Below are 23,702 nucleotides of genomic sequence, written 5' to 3' on the forward strand. Positions count from 1 at the left end.
TGGTACACCCTGGTGTGATACGCCACTCAAACCTCTGGGAAGCCTTTTTTTTACAACAAAAGCTATTTAACACTGAGGCAAGCAGACCCAAGGTCTCATGTTTACATGTTTCGGGGGGTGACAGCACATGACTTTTTGCATGTAATGTCTATGCAAGAACCACTGTGCTGCCACCTGGTTTTAGAGGCAACTGACAGGTTCACTATAGTTCAGCCCTGCCTACGTATCACTACATACTATAGTTCCATAGAGCCTATGTAAGCCTAGCAGACAGGAATCTGCAGCCTGACAGGAGGAAGGCTGGATCCCAGTGACTGAGAGCCACTGAATTAGACTGCACCCATTTAGTGGTTACTCCTTTTACTTCGCCATCTCTGGGCTTTTTTAAAAGAGTTGTTTCTTGTTGGCAGCTTCTTCCAACTTGGTCCTTGTTGATGGGAGTCTACAGAGTCTTGCAATCTGAGCTTCACAGCCTTGAATATCCACTGCTTGGGAGCAGTCAACCCAACAGCAACAAGTAGGTGAAGCCCACCTTAAAGATCAAGTGGTGTGTACCCCACGATAATCAAGTGGCTTGAATAGATTTTATTAAATCTCCAAAGTTCTAACCTAAAGGATGAGACACCCCACCTAAGACCTGCAGCATATACTACACGTTATCCTAGCCAGAGGCCTGAGAATTGATCTAATTTACCTACTAATACTCCGTAAGCTTACACTAAACTGTAAGGCCCCTTTCACACGGGCGTTCCATATGTCTGTTTTTCATCTATCAGTTTACGGATGTAAAACTGGCACCCATGCATTTCTATGGCCTAGCGGATGTAAACGGATGATCGTCTGTTTACATCCATTAATGTCCACATCCATTAACAACCCTTTTCTGAGCAGAAGAAAACCCTATTTGTCTTCCATAAAAAAAAAGGGAACGGACAAAGAACGGATATAAAACGGACAAAAAACACGATGTAAACAGACAAAAACGGATGTAAACGGACGAAAATGGATGTAAACAGACAAAAATGGATGTAAACAGACAAAAACTGAATGCAAAACTGATGTAAACTGATGAAACACAAACTGATGAAAAACTGATGTGAACTGATCAATTTTTTCTTGGAAAAAACGTGACTGAACTGATGAAGAAAACGGAACGCCCGTGTGAAAGGGGCCTAAAAGACAGGACTTTCCTTTATTGATGGAGTTTACTCTACATTTTAGTATATAGTAGTAAGTTTAGTTAGTAATTACATTTTAGTAATAGTATTTGCTGTTTATTGAGACTAGACGTGCAATGCCTTGATGCCTGGTCTGCCACATACCCTTCCACAAAGATATGTAGCAGGACATCCATGAGGAAGAAGATGGAAATGCTTAAGGAAATTCCTGATATGATACGCGATGTCTGAGTACTTTTATCCATCACCGACAGATCTACGATGACGAACACAAAATCCACCAAGATGAGCAGAACTCCGAATACTCTGAAATACAAATAAGTACAATCATAATCTCTATTTTTATTTTCAAACCTGCACATGACAAAAAACATCTGAATTGCTCCTACAGTAGTTGAATGGTTTCTCGCTTTTCAGGGGTTGATTTAATAAATGAGTAGATATTGGTGTTGATTTACTAAAACTGGAGAGTGTAAAATCTGGTGCAGCTCTGCATAGAAACTGTAGCATCCTCCTAGTTTAGCCAAGGGGAGCTAGATCCTAATGGTTAGACAGGTGCTTGTTAGCAGCTCAGTTGTAATAGCTAGAAGGGTCAATTTGTGGTCAGGGCTGAGATACTCTGCAGTCCAGCCCCTCTGGAATTCCCCCTGCTCTGAGGCTTTCAGAGGAGGGTCTTGAAAGCAGTGGGTGGATCTGAGGAGTGGCTGGCTGCACACTTGAGGGACCTCAGCCAATCCCCAACAGAAGGCTTGGCAAAGGACTGGGACTCCCTTAAAAGTGTAGGAGCCTGCTCAGTAGCAGGAGTGTGGGGAGTTGGGTGGAAGGAGTAGGAAGATGTGAGGTTGGAGGAGGAAGGTTGCCAGGAGGCCTAGTGGGATGGGGCCTGCCTGCTCGCTTGGGCTGTCCTGGCAGTTTATGGCCTCAAGAAATGAGATCGGCCATCAGATCACTTTTCAAATATATATACCATAGTTTGTAGACTCTATTACTTTCACGCAGACTAAATAATATACACTGATTTGGGTTATTTTTTTATACCAAAAAAATGTAGCAGACAACATTTTGGCCTGAAATTATGAAGGAAGATTATTTGTTTACAAACTTTTTAAACAGAAACGATAAAAAACATGTTATTTTTTTCAAAATGTTCTGTATTTGTTGGGTTATATATAAAAAAAAAAAAAAAAGAAAAAACAAGGGCTGATTAAAGCTCTATTTATGTGAAAAAAATGATAACATTTCATTTGAGTACAGTGTTACATTATTAATTGCCAGGTAAAGTAGCGCACTGCTGAATAGCAAATAAAATGCTTTAGTCATGAAGGGGGTAAAACCTTCCAGAGGTCAAGTGGTTTAAACAGGTTGAAAACAACTTTTGAAAATACATTACATTAAAATGATTGTTTCAGCTTATATTAAATGTTTTTGCAGATATATTCTACAGCAAGGGATCGGTTTGCTCTCAGGATGTGGGATTCAGAGCTGTACACAGCGGGACTGCAGTTTCACATTGCTGGCCTACTGCTGCGGGACTGTTGCTGTCCGGTCATGTACATTGATGCTTTTGGTGGCACCAGCTGTAGTGCTGTTTTTTTTTTCTTTTTGCTCATAGGAGGTTGATATGTAAAGAATTTGCATAGTCATTTGCTCAGTGTAAGTGCATGCACATTCATACTGTGCGAATGGGGAAAAACCCCCAATGTTTTGGTACATCTAGTGGCCAATTCAGCCTTTTCTGTTTCAATTCAATGATTTATGTTTGAACAGCACAAGATATAGCCTATGTACATTTGCACCCAATCAAACGTACATGCACTTTTACTGGGTGAATTGCTGTGCAAATTATTTTTATATAAAACATGTGCTGAAGCCATTTATGAGAAACAGATTTCACAGCCAGCTCCTGCATATACAAGCTGCCTGTAGAAGAACAAGTTTATAGTGCTTATAAAACAGTATTGACATAGCTAATGGACCAGTACAGTTCAGCAGTCCACTTTCTGGAACACATGGGGATGCAGTATTCACTTGTCTTTTTTGTCTCTTGGAGTCAAGTAATTTTTTTTAATGTCAGGCTTGTTATAAGTGAAATCAAGTGAAAGATCACTGAGCAGCATCAATGAGAAATCACAGAATGTCTTCCTTTAAAATGTTTTCAAGTACTGCGGCTACTCCACCTAAGTCTACACTTGATCTGTTTTGTCAACCAAAATGTTTCCCACACTGGTGCAGTGTTGTCTGGTGCAGCTTGAACAGGACGGATGATCAAAACGAACTTCTTGGAATTTGGCCAAACTGAACTCACTGATCTCATAGTCTTTAATTATTTAACATGTAAGCAGTAATTTTTATTAATTTTGCAGCAACCAAACATAAATGAGTACATTTCTATTTTGGTGCAGTTGTAGTGTTATCTTTAGCCAATTATTTTCTGTTCCATAAATTTGTATTATAATTTTAAACAGGATTATATTCATTTAATAAAGAAATAGTAAATGTAGAAAGTATTTTGAAACTATGGGCAAAATAAAAAATGACATATATGTTGCAATATTTTTAATGTTTTTTGAGTCCTTCCTGTAGATTTTTCATTTTTCCACTAGCACCGTTAGCTGTGCCATGAAACCAAACAGTTGTGTTGTGACCCAATGGATATGGTAATCTTAAACTGGCCAGATTGAAATTTGGATGGTTTAGTAGGTAATGGCTGAATTTTGATCCATGTGTGGCCATTCCTGTTTGGCAGAAGTCAATTGTTCGGTCAAACAAACACACTGGAAAACGTTTGTAGATCAGTAGTTGCATCTGATGGGTTTCTTTTGACAGCGGAGATTCCTTCTGTCAGAATACAATGTTCTGGGGGGGATTCCTCCATCCACCTCACCTGCAGATGGAGAAATCAGTTTTTTTTTCCTTCAGCATGCTAGCAAAAAAAAAAAAAAAAAATGAAACCGAATATGGCCAGCTAAAGATGGACATCTAGTTTCCTTCAAGGGTTCATTTACACATTTACACAATTGCTGTGATAAAGCACTTTTTGAATATATATATATATATATATTTTATTTTTGCATTTACGGGTAGCTTGTTGGCCTCAGCTGTTGATCACCGGGTCCTGGCCAGTAATTCTCCACTGGCACTCGACGATCGTCGAGTATCACTGACAGGACGGGGGGGGGGGGGGAGACCTGTATGTAAACTATATAGATCTCTCCACTGTCAGCTCCTGCACATTGCTTTGTATCAGTGGTGTATTTAGGTTTTGTGCTGCCCTACAGTAGGCAACACAAAAATTGGCCCCCCCAGAGAGACCCCGACACCGACCAACACCTCCCTTCCCCACGAATAGCGCCTGACATTGACCAACAACACCTCAGCGCCCCCACCTGAGAGAGCCTTCCACTGCCACTACCCCCCCCCCCATACACTGACAACCCTCACCTTCACAGATCTAGACATCCCCGGGTACAAGAGTCAGGCTCTGCATACACCATCAAGCAGCCCGCAGACCCTCTCAGATCCCACCTGTTCCCCATGCTGCGTGTGTCCCTTCTACCATCCCTTCTTTCGGGGGGCGGCGCTGCCCCCCTGAAAGATGCCGCTGCCCCCCTGGAAGATGCCACCCTAGGTGAATGCCTTGTTTGCATTGTGGTAGATACGCCCCTGCTTTGTATTACTCTGCATAGCAGAGCAATACAAAGCAATGTGCTGACACAGTAAAGCACAGCACACAGTAAAACAGCACACAGTTAACCCTTTGATCACCCCACATATTAACTCCTTCCTGCCCAGTGCCATTAGCACAGTGTCAGTGCTTTTTATTAGCACTGATCACTGTATTAGTGTCACTGGGGAGTTAGTTCCTTCCCAGTGTCAGAATGCCCGCCGCAGTCCCGCTATAAGCCGCTATTACTAGTATAAAAAAAAAAAAAATTCCAGTGTCTATACCGCCATTTATAGACGCTATAACTTTCACGTAAACCAATTAATGTACACATATTGGGATTTTTTTTTTAGCAAAGACATGTAGCAGAACACATCTGGGCATAAATTTATGACGAAATTTGATTTTTTTTATTTTGTTTTACTGGACATGTTTATTAGTAAAAAGTCCAAAATATAGTCTTTTACTCAAAATTGTCTTTTTTTTTTGTTTTGCGCAAAAAAAACAAAAAAAGCACACACAGGCAATCAAATACCACCGAGATAAACCTCTAATTGTGGAAAGAAAATAACATAAATTTCTCTTGGGTGCAGCATTGCATGACTGCACAATTGTCAGTTAAAGTAACGCAGTGCCGTATCGCAAAAAATGGCCTGGTCAGGAAGGGGGGGTAAATCCTCTGGAGGGAAAATCGTTAAAAATAATAGCATCACATTACCGTATTATTTATTTGTTTATTTTTCAATTCTATGTCTACAACCTGCCCCCCGCCCCCCCCCAACACACGACATGCCCCTCCTTTATAACCTTCTTTTAACTGAGATTTTTCTTGACAAACCTTTTTATTGTGTGGAATGGGAAGTTAGTTGTCACCTTCATGGAAGACAAAGTCCACAAATTCTGCATTTTGACCAATAAACCTTCTATCGTGAGTGTAACACAGGAGCAAAACTATAAAATTAATAGATGGTATCACTGGCTTTTACATAACATTTTTCCAAATACGATTCGATATAAACACAGTTCAATGCTGGAGATGTTTATCTCACATAGGCACCGTGCAGCATATATAGTGGAATTGTCCAATCCTATGCCAATTTTGTAACAATATTTTCAAAATACTGTAGTATATAATGCCTTTGCCTCAGAAACAGTTTCTCCGACCCCTGAATTGCTTTATTATACATGCTTCTAGTATCCCTAAAGTCAAATAAGAGATTTTATGTTTCTTCTTAGTGGCTGCCAGGGCAATAATCCCAAGACATTGGAAATATCAAGGTGCACCCTTTATAACAGGATGGACAATTTAACTGAATGAAAGAGCTATCAGCACGGTTATATGATCAATAGCCCCACTTCCAGAAAATATGGCTCCAGTGGATATCTTTTAGGAAGAGTCTCTTGTGACTTAGAATCCCCCCCTTTGGTCTTTGAACCTTGCCATATTTCTTTCATTCTTTTATACAGTATTGGATGCCTTGCTGATGAGCTCCTTTCCCTTTTTTTTTTCTTTTTTTTTTTTTTCCTTGAGGCCCCACCTAAAAACCTAATTAAGGCCCTTGGTATTTTACATAATTTACAAGTATCCTTTTAATATTCGTACACCCTTATACTTGTTGAAGCTCAACTTTTCAAACTCACTTTTTTATGTTTATCAGTTTTTCACCAACTTTGATATGAGAATAGTAGCTATGTAGGTTTTTTCCCCCATGTACATTTTGATAGAAATCACGTTATTCTATGCCTCTGAACATGCTAATTTGATATGTTTTAAATCCGTAATGCTGTTTTAACACGCTCAGTGTAATGTATACCAAGAGCCATACCCATGTCAGCTACTGTATATTTGTACCTATGGACTCTTATTTATGTTCTGTTTCTGTAATTCATGATAAAACTTTAATAAAAATATATTGTTTAAATATTTTTGTATTCTAAAGGCTAGGTTCACACCTGTGCGGGTGATGTGTCGACTGCACTTGTTCCCGCAACCATAATCAACCACATAGTGAAAAGCAGGGAATGCGGGAGGGTGCCATTAATCAAAATGGCACGCCACCTGCACCGGAAATTGCACCTGCACTTTAAGCTCACTATACTTACAGTTCCTGAGTATGCTGAAATTCTAAAATGGTGCAGGGACCTTTTCTCTGCATTTCAGGAGGCACAGCAGCCCATTTAAATGAATAAGTTGCCATGCCCGTGCAAACTGGAGCTTGTAGAGCCACACATATATATCTCTCTACTCCTCGACTCACTTCTTCAGTCTTCCCACGCATTACTAATTGACTAACTTGACAGCCCTGGTGTATTAAACGAAACATATAAAAGTAGGAATTGTATCATTATGTACATTTTCAGGTACATATATTGTAAGCCTGGTATTGCCCTGGAAATCAGGTACAGTGGCAGCTTTTAGGTGACTGTTATAATACTGTATCTGACAGTTTCCTGCAGAAGAGCCCTTATTACCTTTCTGGCAGCCCATAACTCCTACCTTCCCTCGATTAAAGTGCTACATCCACCACCAGTATCTCCAGCATTCAACACTTCGGGAGTATTGGTTGCCTACGTCCCCAGTCCTTTCTTCAACTTTTATGTCACTGCTGAGCAGTTTAGTGCTACAGAGCTCAGATGAAAGAGCCACAGGATGTGGCAAAGGGACAACAGGCATCTGACACTTCTTGAAGTGTCAAATGCTAAAGACACTGCTGTAGCACTGTAATTGAAGTAAGACAGGAGTAATTGGTGACCAGAGGGGAAATCTTGAGTTCTTTGATTCCTGGAGAGCTTTTAACTAGTTTTTTTAGGACATGGCATCCTTGTCCCAATGTATAATGCCTAAAATGTATTAATTTAAAATATGATCACATCTGAACATATGCCACAAAATAGCAAAGACATGAATAGCAGGCACCATCTTGAAGCAATCATGATGAGTTTGCATTCTCAAAAATAAATATTAGAATAAAAAAAAAAATCCAAACACTGCTAGAGCATAGTTGAACAGATTAAAAGGTTGTCTGTCATATTTTTCTGTGTTTTGACAAAACCGTAAGCTGACTCATAATAAACACATCATGTGACAGTTATTTTGCCAATGCTTATGACAAGTGCATATCTTCCTTTAACAATATTTTATTTTAAACATTTTTTTGCTTTATTTCTATCTCTTAGTTGTTGTTCTATAGCTGAAGTAATTGTCAGGAGCAAATTTATGTTATGGAGCCTGCAGGCATACAACACATGGTTACCCAAGCCAGTCCCATCTAGCCTACTAGTCAGAACTAAGAAAAATGTCTGTATAACCAATTCTGGTTAACCTTCTGCTGTTAGTGACTGTGCAGCTGCCAAGGAAAAGTTTTAAAGAGCTAAAGAGCATGGTGTTATAAAATGATACATCGTGATATTATTTTAGTGGATGTCATTAGGTATGGCTGATGTCCAAAAAATGGGTCACTGACACTTGGGGGTTGATTTACTAAAACTGGGGAGTGCAAAATCTGGTGCAGCTCTGCATAGTAACAAATCAGATTACATTTCTTTTTTGCCAAAGCTTTATTGAACAAGCTGAAGTTAGGAACGGACTGGCTACCATGATGCACAGCTGCATTTTGCACTCTCCAATTTTAGTAAATCAACCCCTCGAGGTCTATCCTGCAAGTTGTGTGATATGTTTACTGTTTCATAATGCTGTATTTTACCCAAATCAAGAAAATACCACATTATGGCTACTTCATGGAGCTGGTGATCAAAGGAAGTAAACACATTACATAAATGATGTGGAATATTTGTGATAGCTGTACAGATGCTAGGGATATTAGCACAGTGATTTTGTTTTTTTTAAATAGACCCCTTGGTGTCGCCTTGGTAACAAAGATCTGAACAGTTGCTACAAAGTTTGCAAATAGCTGCCAATAGTGATTGAGAGTAATTTCTTTGCTTTAAAAGAAGTAGGAAACGGGGTCTCCACTATTGTCCAGGACCCTGGATTGGAGGTTTCACACACCCCTAGCAGGGCTATGACAGGGCGTGAGCTATTGTTGTAACGAACATTTACTTCTATGCAGATTACACATGGACCTAATGTATTCTCCATAGGAGTACATGGATAACAAAAGAAGGTAACAATGGTGAACCTTGTCATGGAGGAAATGGGGGGAGACCTTATCAATTTCATGGACAATGAAGATCCTGTGGTTGATCAAGTTCCACTCAAAAAAAAACAACAAATATTTATTGCCTGGAGTTACTCTTTATCTAGTTACAATAGCATCTTTCCTACCTGAATCCAAATGACATTACAAATGGAGCGATTATTTTCTTCAGTTTGCTGGAAAATAAAAACGAAAAAGGTCATTATTATTATAATTCTTATTTTTATTGCGGTTACTTTTTTACACAATGAATTCTATTGGTACTCCAACACTGATCAGAGACACCTTGATAAACCAAGACATGAACAGGAAAAATGTATGTTCAGTTGTATATCATAATCACATCATTATCAATTTCTTTCACCTAATTTAATGTAACTTTACAAAACATAATTTTCATCATTAAAATTTTATATGTAGCACTCTCCTAGATAGCTAGGGGGAGCTAGATTGTACATTGTTAGGCAGGGGCTGAGTAGCAGCCCAGGTGAAACAGTTAGAGGGTCCAAACTGTGGTAAGAGTTGAGAGGCTCTGCAGATTAGTTTTTTGAGACTTCCTCCTGTACTAGAACTTTGGAGAATGTTCTAGAAGCAGTGGGAGGAGGTAAGGACTGGCTGATTTGCACTGGCCAATCCCAAACAGGAGGCTTGGCATGGGGTCAGGACAGCTCTTAAATTGACAGAGCCTTCTCAGCAGAAGGAGAGTTCAGGTGGAAGATGGAGAAGTGAGGCTGGAAAGCAGGAGCCTGGAAGGGAGCCCAGATGAGAAGAGGCTCACCTGCAGACAGGGAAGCTTGGAAGGTGGAAAGCTCAGGACTTCACTGGCCCGCGGAGCAAGGACCGCCTATGCAGCAGGAAAGGAGAGGCCCAGCTAGAAGGCCTGGTAGCAGCCACCAATTCCCCAGCAGCACAGGAGAAGGACTGAGTGAGTAGACCTGCACCCCTTGGTCCAGTAAGGGGAAGGAGCACTTCAGTGGGAAACTAGACTAGCTTACTACCTGGTACTGTTTTTTTTTTTTTAAGTGACAAGCACTGGATCCCCTGCCCAGGGATTCACCATGAACAGCTGTATTAGGAGAATATGGGGTCTGGGGTGGTTCTACAGGTGATGCTGGTTAGCTCTCCAGAAGAGAATTTTTGCTATAAAGACTGGTATATAGTTCCAGGAAAGTTTGTCCTCTGTTGCCATTACCCTTGCGCATCCCGTACACCCCTTACCCCATCCAAGTTGAATTCCCTTAATAAAATAATAAAAAATTAAAACAAGCTCAAGGACTGGTTACGGTTTCCTGGATGCATGTCTGTGTGGAAAATGTGTGTTACCTGGCTGTGCAGGACTAGAGGGGACCCAAAACTTTAGCGACTCCTAAAGGAGTAGTGCTACATATAGTATAAGGGCAGCCATAATGTAAATATAGAAATAAATAAAAAATAAATATTTTGGATGAAAGTAATTGAGGGAGAATTATGGCCAGTTGCGGGGGGAGAAAGGGGGTTAAATGCATCCTCACCAGTAAAATTAAAAAGTATTTCCACCAGCCTGTGATATGAAACTATATTGAGCTTTGAGGGATCAGAACTGTGTTGACTATCTATAGGTTTCCTGGAGCCTATTACACAATCTTTTAGTAGCTACTTTGAGTGGCCACTAGGCTGCTCAAACCACCTGCTGACACACTAGGGTAGATTTACGGGTGAACTCAGAATCTGATACAGCTGTGCATGGTAGCCAATCAGCTTCTAACTTCAACTTACTCAGTTGAGCTTTGACAAAAAACCTGGAAACCGATTGGTTTCTATGCCAGATTTTGCACTCTCCAGTTTCAGTAAATAACCTCTATTGCGTATTTCAATTTTAAACCAGTTAAAATTCACCATGCATTTGCAACAGTTGCAGTTTTCAGTCCAGTGTGAAACTGTGATTATTTGTATGCTTAATGAAGGGGGTGTTTCCTTGGCCTCAGAAACACTTTGGCTTGGTGACCACACCTTTTATTTGAATGTGGAAACAAGCTGAAGCTGTACATGCAAATTTTTGGTGTGGCATCTTAATTTCCTCAAGTGGTAGGCTAAGGGGTCAGTGAAGATCCCCTGCTGTGGACAGACAGCCTGCTCCCAATCCAGATACTTCAATAAAACTACCATTTTAATCCTCTGCATTAAAAAGACAATTTTAGGGGCCCTGCCTTTCTAGCCCATTTTCTACAAGATTTTTACGGTATTATTGTCGTTTTTCTTAGTTTGAAATGAATCCAAACCCCACTGAAGTTAGTGGAAGCCAAATGGTAAAAAAAACCCAGCAATGACCATTTTTTAGGCTAATAAGTGAGGGATGTAAAATATACTAAAGCAAAAATAGATTTTTAAAATTCTGGCAGGGAGCAGCAATTTTAATAATGCTTAGAAAAACAATTTCAAAACTTTTAAGTTAGCATGTCTGAGGGATGACATTAACCTGTCTGTGAAGTTGTGCATCTATATGATGCATACAACCTACTACAGCAAAGTTAACATTTACAAAAAAAATCAAATTTAAAATTACCAGTATGTGACAGCTCCCAGCTGCTTACTTCTGGTATAGATGTTAAAAAAAAAGGCATGGTGTTCCCCTAAAAATACATACAAACCCTTTTCCTTGAAGAGGGTCTGGTATGGATTTTAGGGTGCACCCCATGCAAAAAACAAATTAAACAAAGTGAAGTCCATATTAGGCCGTTATAGGAGAATGCAACCTGGCTGGCCTGGAAAGTTGGAGAAAGAGTATGTGCCCCTTATACAGGTAAAAGGGAGAAGCCTTTATTAGCCCCCCCCCCCCCTTTGCCTCATGGAGCTGTGGCAGTGGTGCTGTTCCTTTTAGGGTCATTGATTTATATAGGGTTAATTTGATTGGTTGGCTGCGGCCACATGATGGAGAAGATTCTGGAAGATTTTGGGGAGCCATCAGTAATAGGTCAATCAAGGTCACATGGCTCCCCAGAATTTTCCAAAACCCCTTCGGATCCTTTTCAAAAGGAGCTACTAAACAGGGTTTTTGCCAGTCACTGGAGAGGAACCAGCATGAGGATCTCCCCTCCCAACCCCCCCTCGTTGTGGCAGAATATGTGGTGGGACCCATTGGAATCTTAACAAAGGGGACTTGTGTAATGCTAATGCTTGGCCAGCTCGAGTCTTAGTGGCCGAGTTGAGTTGTTTCAGATTTAAGTATTTGTTTAAATAACCTTATGGTTTTAATAAAAAGAAGTTTGAAATGAGTATTAAACCAATAAACCTGGTCATGGCCGTATTTATTCCAATTCGGTGTGTGTAGTGTTTTTTGTTTGTTGCATGTTTGCTGGTTTGGTCTGCCGCCTGCGGTCCCATCCCACTTCCTGAACCATACAAGACCACTGTCAAAGCACTTTGTTCCCATGTTGATGGGGACTGAGGACAAGGACCTTTTCCCCATAACCCTAGCCTGGTGGTTATAGAGGTCTTCAAGTCAGGGGTTATTGGAATCTGGGCCATTTGGCCTTATTTGGTCAGTAATGTCAGCGCTATCCCTGCCCCTTTGTTTACATGGCAAGGTATTTCTGGCCAGCAAATGTATGAGGCCAGAAGATGTCACTTGTTTCTAAAGACACAGGCAGTGTCGGCATGTGCTGCTTCCATTGACAGAAAGCTGTCATATATAGCAGTGCTAGAAAAAAAAAATGCTACTATACAGAACAGTATTTATGAAAAGCTGATTATAAGTCTGATGAGTTCTTTAGCCAGAAATTATTGTAACCATTGCGTTAGACACTGGAACACTTGGGTCAGTTTCCAAAGTCTTGCAATTAGTTACTTGGTAGACAATTTTAAACCGTAAAGCCCCAGCATGAGTTGAGCTTGAATATTAAAAAGAGAATTATTACTTAATAGTCATAAGGTGTGCAGCAGAAAAGTTTGGTTTTCTTCTTGCAGTTTTGCAGTTTCTGTGCTTTTATTGTTCCAGTGTTTATGTGTCTGTTCTGCTTGTTGGCGCGTTTTCATGCCTTTTGGGTTGGGTATCCAACAGCTTATGCCCACACAATGCCACCATTTGCTGCAAAGCCTGTTTCGCAACACTTACTTGGTCCATGTTGCTGGCTCCTCTGCATCATTCTTCCCATCATCTATTTGAACTTTTACTTCAGATTTAGCAAACCTGTTTAATAAAAGGACAAAAATTGTTATCAGCCCCTATTGGCCCCAGACACCTGTTCCATTCCAACCTACATTTGGGCTTTGTAAAATGACCTTAAAGTGCTGCAAAATTCATTTATGTATTATGTTTGTGTTTTTGGTGTAGACACTTTTTGCTAGCAGCTATTCAAAACTAGTGATTATATATATATTGTGACAGTGTGACGATCTGTCACCCAGGATTCTCAACTAGGCAGGTTGAGGGGCTCCAGGGTAAGTGTTTGATACGGAGGAAAGTGGCTTTTCACTTTCCTCCTTTGTTTGTAAGGTCTGTTTTGGGATCTGGAGCCTGGAGATTTCAAAGAGATCTGGGAGGGATGAAATCTCTAATCCTGGGACCAGGTTTTGGGAATGGCCAGGAGACTGATTGCACAGGTGTGCGCAGGCCTTTTCAGAGAGTCAGGATCAGAGTTCTGGGCTCCACCCCGGCAGATAGGAGTCAGGAGGGCTCCACCCCGGCAGATAGGAGTCAGGAGGGCTCCACCCCGGCAGATAGGAGTCAGGAGGGCTCCACCCCGGTAGATAGGAGTCAGGAGGGCTCCACCCCGGTAGATAGGAGTCAGGAGGGCTCCACCAAGGAGAGGTGGAAGCCAAAAGCGGCAAGGAGCTGCTTGGGAGTAGCTGTGTGCTAGTGGCCAGCTGTGTGCAAGAGCCATGGTTTTTGAAAGGGTCTGCAGGAGTCAGACGTAAGCCTGAAGAGGAAGGCCAGTGGAAGATTGTATATCTGAGAGAGCCAGGAGGCTGAATTTTGTTTATGTGGATGATCGATACCCCTGTGTGGGAAACTTCTGTTTTGAACTTTCATTTAAATAAAAGTGGGCTAAAAAAGGCCTTGAAAAATAAGCGAGTAGCTGTGTGCGTTTAAAAGCTCTACCACTTTGAAGCGAGTTCCCACAATATATATATATATATATATATATACATATACACATACATACACAGTATATTTATATAATTTTGCACCCTAAAATGTTACTAAACCCACAACAGTAAAATCAGTCTGTATATGCAGTAGAACATGCTTGTTACACTCAGTGTGGAACCTAAGGGGCTAATCCTCCGCATTGTATGAAAAGGCTGTTTGATCCTGTCTTCTCTGATCCTCCCCTTCTTCCACAGTCCCCAATCCATCCCTAGGAGGCACTCTGCACGTGCTCATTTTGGTGTGTAATTTTTTTTACAAGCTTTAAAGTGTTACTAACCCCAAGACCATGAATTCACTATATGAGGTCTCCAACAATAAAAGAAAACATGGCAATTCAATTATTTTAGTAATATAAACTGCTAAATACCTTTCCTCATCAGCAGTACGTAGCAGTCTTGAGACTTCTATCAGTGTCTAGCTGAGCACTGGTTAATCTTGTAGGAGGAGTTTTCATTCTCCTATGAGTCTGCATGTCCTCTGACCCTCTGTCTGGACAGTGCTTATTGGTCCTGTGCTGATCACATGCACCCTCCCAAAAAAGAAAAAAAAAACTCTCTAGCAAAACACACCAAACTGAGTATGTGCAGGATGTCTCCTAGGGCTCTGTACAATCAGCGGATGGACTGGGGACTGTGGAAGAAGGGGAGTGTAACACCCTCCTGGTTTAGCTAGGGGAAGCTAGACCCTAATGGTTAGTTAGGAGTTGATTAGCAGCTGGGTGAGATAGCCTGAGGGGTCAAATTTTGGTCAGGGCTGAGAGACTCCGCAGGCCTGCCCCTCTGGAATTTCCCCCTGCTCTGAGGCTTTCGGAGGAGGGTCTTGGAGGCAGTGGGTGGATATGAGGAGTGGCTGGCTACACTCTTGAGGGACCTTAGCCAGTCCCAAACAGAAGACTTGGCAAGGGGCTGGGACTCCCTTAAAAAGTGAAAGAGCCTGCTCAGCACCCGGAGAATGTAGAGGGAGAGGAGTGTGGAGCAGGAAGATGTGAAGCTGGAGGAGGATGGTTGCCAGGAGGCCTAGTGGGTTGGAGTCTGGAGCTGGAAAGGAAGAAAACTCGGGACTTACTGGCCCCCTGAGAGATGACCACCTGTATAGCAGGGAAGGAGCAGCTGAGCTGATAGGCCTGGTAACAGCAGCTATTCTGCAAGCGATACTGGAGAGGATCTGAGTGAGTACACCTGCACCCCCTGGGTGGATAGGGGAGGCGCACTCTGATGGGAAACCAGATTAGCTCCATACTAGTGACTATTCACCTCATTTAAAAGGGACAGGAGCCAGATCCCCTACTCAGGAAAAGTCTCCAGATTGCTGGGTGAAGAGGAGTTCATCTAGGGTCTGGGGTGGTACAACATGGAGACGCTGGCTAGTGCTCCAACAGAAGAGAAGTGTTGCAGAAGAGAAGCTTGTGAATAGTTCCAGGAAGTTTGTCCTCAGTCATCGGTTCTCTTGGGCATCCTATACACCCCTTACTTTATCCCAGTTCTAAATCCCCTCAATAAACAACAAAACAAAAGCTCAAGGACTGATTTCTGACTTTGAATGCAAGCTTGCGTGGAGAATGCGGATTGCCTGGCTGTGCGGGACTATAGGGGGACCCAAATAATCAGCGACCCCTATTGATCAGCTACGGGTAGTGAAACAAAACCAAAAGGAGAAGTTCCACTTTAAACCTTTGTCCCTCACTCCCCATTAAGGACTGACACCTTTGGGGAGCAGGGGGGGAGTAGGTACCTGAATTTGACAGGTACCCGCTCCCACTTCCGCTGCGATTGCCAAGCGATCTAAAGCAGAAGTTTCGCTCCCTCCTTCTCTCCCCGTAGTCTTCTGGGACATGCGACAGGTCCCAGAAGAAGACTACGGGGCCATCACAGAGCGCAGCACCTCTCGGGCATGCACAGTGGGCACCCGGCTGTGAAGATGCCGGTGCCGGGGAGAGAAGATGGCTGGTGAAACCAGCTGTGGTGAGGACACCACTGGACCGAGGGACAGGTAAGTGGCTGTATTTTAAAAGTCAGCAGCTACAGCTTTTGTAGCTGCTGACTTTTATTTTTTTTCAGCTGGAACTCCACTTTAAATGACTGGCTGTGCAGGACTATAGGGGGACCCAAATTCATCGGCGATCCCTAAGGGGGCAGAGAAGACAGGATCAAAACAGCCTTTTTACATAATGCAGAGGATTAACGCCATTGGTTCCACAGTGAGTATAACAAGCATGTTTTACTGCATATACAGACTGATTTTACTGTTGTGGGTTTAGTAACACTTTACCAGTGCTCAGCTGGACACTGATAGAAGTCACAAGACTGCTATATACTGCTGATGGGAAAATGTATTTAGCAATTTATATTTTCTAAAATATTTGCATTTCCATGTTCTGTGTACTGTGGAAGACCCACAAGGTTATGATTAAGCACGAGATCGTGTGAAATGCGTTAATAAGTCCTGTATTCATGTCCTGGTGTTTTGTGTGTCCTCTGAATCAATAAATACACACTATATTCATCTATCCTTCGGTGTGCGGCTGACCCTTCTTCCTATTACTGTGGAAGACCCAATATAGTGAATACAGGGTCCTTGGTTTAGTAACACTTTAATCGTACCCTTAAGCAAAATGACCGAATCCTTCTCTTAAGCACACAAGTCTTTTGTTTTCATTAAAATCCAGGAATCTAGATTTAGGCTCCTCACGACATAGTATAAAACCTCAGATCTACTGCATGGGATGTACCCTTAAACCTCCCCATTGTGCTGGCATTGTCAACCCCACAGGAGCACTCTCCTGCATGCATTTAAGTCACTGTCTTCTGAAACTCAGTAAATACAGTGGAGTGAATTTACTAAAGGCAAATAGACTGAGCACTTCGAAAGTGATATTGCACTTATTTTCCTTAGTAAATGTAGTAAAGCTTCACTTTGTAAAGAATACCCAATCAGGTGTAAAGAAAATTAAAAAACAGCATTTTTTTCTTGCACATGATTAGATGATGGAAATCAGAGCTTTGCCACATTACTAAGCTCTACTCTTTACTCAGATCAATCTTCAGAGAGCAAACCTCGTGTGAATGAGCCTTTAACATTCTATGAAGAAGTAAGCTGTAATTTGGATAGAGGAAGACCTGAAAATGTGTATCTAGATTTTTTAGGTGTTTGCTGAAGTACCCCATAAATACTTAAATTTACAAAATTAGGGTCTTTTAGCATCGATGAGATCATATGTACCTTAAAAGAAACTGGTTGCAAGGCGTGTCCAGAGGGTGGTTAATAATGGCATATTCTCTGATTTGTCTAGAGTTATGAGCGGTGTGTCCCAGGGTTCTTTCCTGGAACCAATTCTATTTTACTTGATCATAAACGATATAGAGGTTGGAATAAAAAGTTCAGTCTCAGTGTTTGCTAAAGATACAAAACTAAGCAGGGCAATCACTTCACAACAGGATACAGCAACCTTTTAAGAATACCTAATTAGAATAGAGAGGTGTGCAACTATATAGATGAGGGTTAATATTGAAGCACTTAAAGTGGTAGTAAACTTTCAAAACTCAAAATCCGCTAACAGGTTGGAGACCCTAGAGGTCTGTTCTATCATAAATCCCCCCACCTGTCAGCGGGTAATGTGATATGAGCTGCACATGCACAGTTCAAAACAACATTTATGATCCACTCTGCATGCCGTGGCGATGTGACTCCCATGCACATGCGCAGGAGTGACATCACTGCTGCCCAACCATTCAAGCGACCGAAGATTCTGAACCCAAAAGGAAGACCTGGTGAAGGTGGAAGCGCCAGGGAGCCGTGACAACGTAGTGCTGGAGGGCTCAGTTTGTAGGCAAGTCTGTCATAATGTATTAGTATGCAGTGCATACTAGTACAATATGACTCACACCTGTAGGGGGGACCATTATTTTATATTGTAAAAGAGACTTTACTACCCCTATAAAGTGGTTGAAAATCCTCACATATACTCATTAACCAGTCTCAACTGATACAGAGATGAAACAGATCCTCCTTACATGAGTTGTACCTGTACATCTGCAGCCATGTCTCCTGTAGATCGTTATAAAAATACACAGATCAAAAGATTTTTTCTTAGCTCCAGCAGCAGGGGGCAGGAATCATACATTACACACTGTGAGGAGAGCTCTGAGAGCAGATTGGAGGGAAGGGACACCCCTCCCCCCTCCACACAGAACACAGGAACACTGCAGAGCTAAAGATATGAATCACAGACCATGTGCTGGAGCTCTCAGGAACAGGAGTGAAAGGGACGGGGAAAGGAAAATATAGGGTCAGGGAGCGCTCCCTGAGAGGATAAAGAAGAAAAACAGGGAATAGCTCAGATTACGCAAAATTGCCTGAGTACATTCAAGTAGGTGCCTGCAAAGATAAAGTGCTGCCATGGCATCCAAGTAGTTCTGAAGACCTCCTCAGTATTATGCATTGTGGCAGTAAAATGTTCGTTGTTCATAATCTCAATCTTTTCAAACCAATGAATCTTCGTGCGTGGACATGCTTGCTTCTGTCATAGCAGGATACACACCTTTGCCGCATTCAAAAGCTTTATAGTCAAGGAGGCTTTATATTTTTTAATTGGTCTGGTCAATAAATGCAAGAGACAAGCCACAAGCCTTGTATGTCAGCAGACGTGAGCTGTTTAAAGTGGATTTAAAGGCTCAAGGTTTTTTACCTTCATGCATTCTATACATAAAAGGTAAAAAACCTTCTGTGTGCAGCGCCCTCCCTCCAATTTTTATCTAAGCCTCCTTCAATCCAGGGATGTTAACAATAGGGTTGGCTATATGGGGACGCTCCTCATTGGCTGAGACATTGTCAATCACAGCCATTGAGCCAAAGAGGAAAGAGCAGAAGGGTGGGGGGCCTCCAAGGTCAGAAGCTTTTTCTGAGGGTTCTTGGGCCAGCAGCTTTCTCTGGGGGCACTGTTTGAGGGGGAGGAGTGCCAGCAGGGGACCCGATGCCAAAAGGGCCGTACTTATGGGCACTGCCAAAATATATGAAACAGAGTGCCCTGCTCTCTGCCACATTCCAACAGTCACTCGAAGCTTGAAGGAATAGATGATGGAGCGGAGTTGGAACTCTGTACCACCTCGTAAGCATCTTGTAACTTGTTTCCTGGATTCTAGTAGCAATGGAGGATTTGTGGGAAAAATGGAGGATTTTTCCCCTTTGCTGGGTTTTAAGTTGTAGTCCCAGATTCCATTCCCATTTCAACATGAAGGTAGATGTATAATCAACTTTAGGCTTTAGCAGAGAAGGGCAGATAGTAGAGGGGCAATGACGTATGGGTTCCCTTGTTCAAATTTTTATGGTTTTCAAAAACATAAAAAGAAACAGACGTAGGACAGTTCATGAACATATACAGGCTTGAGTGAATACAGAAAAACATGTTGCCCAACAGGGAAGAAGTATTATTGCGTGAAAATCCTGTTATGAGTAACCATATAAAAACATGAAGGGACACTGTGGTACAAGGGAAGACAGAATCTAAATGTACAACTGAGATGGAGCACTGTTCCCAATGACTGTTTGGGGGTTCCGTATGAGGCATGAGGATGAGGGCAAAAGTGGACTGGAAGAATAAAAAGGAAAAATAAGCAAAAAAGAAAAAAAGAAAGGGGGGGGAGAATTAGAAGAGACAGAGAGACAGAGAGAGAGAGAGGAGAGGACATGTGACTTCCAGGAGAGGATAAAGAATATAGGAACCAGGACAATGCAAAACACAGCTCTTAGTACTATCTTGATGCAAGATAAGAGGACGTCAGGGAAGGAGCAACGAGTCAAAGTTTGGTGGAAGGAAACGTTCCACCCATGGGGTCCAGATCGATAGAAACTTAGGAACCGAATCTAAAATAGTGGCCTCAACTTTGGCGTGAATCATGTATTGTGTGACCTTGTTTCGAACTGCTAGCGTGCATAGAGACGGTGACTTCCACGATATGGCCAAAATCTGTTTAGGTGCGGTAGTGATTTGCAAAAGCAGTTTAAATTTGGATTTGGAGATGGAGGTGGGGTGCAAGTTTTAGAGTGCAACAGTTGGGTCTGGCGGTACTGATTTTACAAAAAGCTGGGATAACATATGGAAAGCTTTGGCCCAAAAGGTTTGCACAACCAGGCAGGACCACCAGACATGGAAGTAAGTCCCTACCCATTGCACAACCCCGAAAACATTCAGAAGAGTATTTAGGGGTATATTTAGCAATCCTCGCTGGGACCAGATACCATCTAGTCAAAACCTTGTAATTAATCTCCGAAGCCACCATGTTCTGTGAAGAGGATTTGGTAGCAGACCAAAAGTGGTCCCAGTCTGTAGGGCTCAGCTGGAGTCCCAGGTCTTTCTCCCACCTAACGACATAAGTAGTGTTGGGTGAGGTCTTGGAAGTAGAGAGAAGATTATAGATATCAGAAATAAGACCCCGTCTATGTAGGTCTCTATCACAAGATTGTTAAAAGAAAGACATTGAACGAGCTGAGCGGGAATGGACAGACAGTGGAGCATAAAAATGCTGTAACTGAAGGTACCTATATATTTCCGATGCTGGTATAGAGTGCGACTCACGGACAAAAGGGAAGGGTTTAAAGCCTCTACTAGTTATAAAATGGTGAGTACGAAGCAGATTCACCGAGGACCAGTGTTTGAAGGATCGTGGTGAAGACCAAGCCGGGGGGGGAAGGCAGGGTTTTGTAGATAGGGAGTTATGCGTCGACTGAAGGGAATAACAGGATTTTAGTCTGTCCCAGAGTGAGATATAATGGGATGTTATTGGGTTACGGAGCGGACGCCGATCCGATGGTCGAAGCCATGGAAGATTGGCAACTGAGAGGGGAAGGTCACAATCAATCGATTTGAGAATGACTCATTGGGGGATTTCATGAGTCGCATGATATTTGGGCAATTGTGCAAGATGCGCCGCTTGGTAATACTTCGTAAAATCCGGGAGACCTAGGCCACTCGTGAGCTTAGATTTGTGTATGGTAGCGCGAGGTACACAAGGATGGGTGGAGCCCCATACATATGAGTTGTAGGATACGGAGAAAGTGTGCAGGTACAGAAATAGGTAGCACTCTAAACAAATACAATATTTTGGGAAGAATTGACATTTTCACAACAGTGACCCTGCCCATCCAGGCCAATGGCAAAGAGGACCATTTGGCCATGAGACCAGTAAGGTGGGCCAACATTGGTAAATAGTTGGCTGTATAAAGTCCAATGGGCTAGGAGTTAGTTTAATGCCTAAAAAGGGAATGGAGTGCTGGGACCATGAAAAAGGTAAAACCAGTTGCAGTTGCACCACGTCCGTGGGAGGTAGAGAGATATTGAGCGCAGTCGACTTCTGGGGGTTAACATGAAGGCCAGAAATATTGCCTAAATCCTAGAGGAGCCGAAGAAGAGTTGGAGTGGAGGTCAATGGAGAAGTGAGAAAGAGGAGCACTTTGTCCGCAAAGAGGCAAAGCTTGTGGTGAGAACCTTCTAGTTCAAGTCCCGGATTGGATCTTATTAGGAGGGCCAAGAGCTCTATGGCCAGGGCCAAAAGCGAGGGAGAAAGCAGGCAACCTTGACGGGTGCTGCGTTGGATTGGAAATTATGCAGATTTATTCCCCATGCATCGGACTCTAGCCGATGGTGCGCAATATAAAGAGGATATCCATGCCAAAAAATGAGATCCAAAGCCCCAGCGACGCAGGATAGGGTCAAGATAGGACCACGAGACCGTGCTGAAAGCTTTACAAATGTCTAAAGGACAAGAAGCAAGTGGGGATGTTGCGAGAATGGGCTAAATGGGATAGGAGGCCACACGTCTAACATTATTGCCCGCCTGGCATGTGGATATAAAGCCTACCTGATCATTGTGGACAAGAGAGCCTATAAACGGGTTAAGACAGGTGGAAAGAATTTTCACGAGGAGTTTAATATCAATATTGCGGAGGGAAATGGGTCTGTAATTGGACCATGCTGAATCATCTGAATTGGGCTTCGGGATCATAGTAATATTAGCTGACACTGTGTCAGGGCTGAAAGACTAACCTGACAGGATGGCATTGAAGGCATTTAGTTAAGACTGGGGAGAGAAGGTGAGCAAACTTCTTGTAGTAAGTGGCGGAGAAGCCATCTAGACCAGGGCATTTACGGAGCTTCAGGTCCTTGATAGCATTTAGGGTTTTAATTGAAATGGGCGCTCGAGAACTTCCAATTGGTGGTCGGATAATTTTGGGAAAGTAAGGTGGGCTAAAAGAGCTTCAGCGCAGGTTTGGTCAAAGAGAACCGTTGGAGAATACAGTTGAGATAAGTGCTTACGGAAAACTTGTAAGATGCGCACTGGGTTGCTACTGTAATTGCCTGGAGAGATGCACAATCGGATCGGTTTAGTAGTTCGGTCAAGTCTACAAAGTGAAAGGTCCAAGAATGTGTCCGGTTTGTTCACTTTGGTGTAGTATTTATGCCTAGACCTACGGAGGGAAAGTTCTGCCTGATCTGTGAGAAAGAGATCAAACTCCAAACGAGATTTCTCCAAAGCTTTGTGGGTACTGGAAGGCGGAGTGTTCTGGAAGGCCTGATGGGACTGGTTGTATTTCATTTGTAGACGGGAGCGTAGCGGTGGTTTCTCTTTATTTAGAAAAGATGCTTTACTAATACAAAACCCTCAGAGAATGGGTTTATGCGCCTCCCATAGAAGGAGAGGAGAAATGTCCACAGTGGAGTTAAGGGACAAGTATTCTTTAAGAGCAATCTCTATATCCAAACTGTGAGATGCATGGGACAGTAGTTTGTCATTGATGACCCAGGAGGGATCAGTGGCCGAAGGTGCTAGGGATGCGGTTGATATGATGACTGCACTATGGTCAGACCAAAAGGTACTGGGAGGATGTCAGTGGCAACGAGCCAGGAAGAGGAGCCGACAGTCGACAGTCGTGAAGATGTGATCGATGCACGAAAACGATTTGTAGGGATAAGAGTAGAAAGTATAACGACGTTTCATCATATTAAGTTCTCTCCACATGTTGACTAGAGAGTGATGGTGATGGAGGTGTTGAAAGGAGAGTTTGGGGGCCAATGGAAGAAGCGGTTGTGGTGACTTGTCTAAAAAGGGGAATAGGGTGTAGTTTGAGTCGCCGCAAACAAGCAATGTGCCACGTTTATGGCAATCTGTGAGTGTCAGTAGGTGTGAGAGGAACGGCAGCAAGCCCTGATTGGGAGCATAGTAAGTAACAATGGTGACTTCAGAGTCGAGAAGCAAACTCAACAAGAGGAGATAGCTACCTTCAGGATCTCCAATCTCTTTATAAAGTGTAAAAAGGGTGGTGCGATGGAAGGCTAGGAGGACACTTCTACACTTAGATTTAGCGGAAGCAGTGAAAACATGTGGATAGTGAGGGCCAAAAAATTTGGTGGTGGAAGTGGTGGAAAAATGTGTCTTCTGAAGGCAGACGACATGTGCCTTTTGTGAAGCAAACAAACGAAAAGCTTGATTACGTTTCTGGGGGACATTAAGACCCTGTACATTCAGGGTAAGGAGATTCAGGGAACCCATGGGGGGAAGGTTAGGTCCGCTAAGAGTGGGAAG

General features: G+C 42.5%; 1 protein-coding gene across 2 annotated transcripts in view; it reads right to left on the bottom strand.

Moving 5' to 3' along the window:
- The window catches only part of LOC149459966 (phosphatidylinositol 3,4,5-trisphosphate 3-phosphatase TPTE2-like), a 114,204-nt gene that overhangs the window by 39,986 nt on the left and 50,516 nt on the right, over positions 1-23,702 (bottom strand). For both annotated transcript variants that reach the window (XM_089680345.1, XM_089680344.1), the window contains exons 3-5: positions 13,090-13,164; positions 9,128-9,175; positions 1,323-1,484 (exon numbers count right to left, since the gene is read on the bottom strand). In XM_089680345.1, the coding sequence (XP_089536471.1) occupies positions 1,323-1,484; positions 9,128-9,175; positions 13,090-13,164 (285 nt within the window). The remainder of the gene's footprint in view (positions 1-1,322; positions 1,485-9,127; positions 9,176-13,089; positions 13,165-23,702) is intronic.

The sequence above is a fragment of the Staurois parvus genome, unplaced genomic scaffold (genome assembly GCF_062004578.1).
Source record: "Staurois parvus isolate SC_StPar_1 unplaced genomic scaffold, SC_StPar_1.0 ptg000242l, whole genome shotgun sequence".
NCBI classification, from domain to species: Eukaryota; Metazoa; Chordata; class Amphibia; order Anura; family Ranidae; genus Staurois; species Staurois parvus.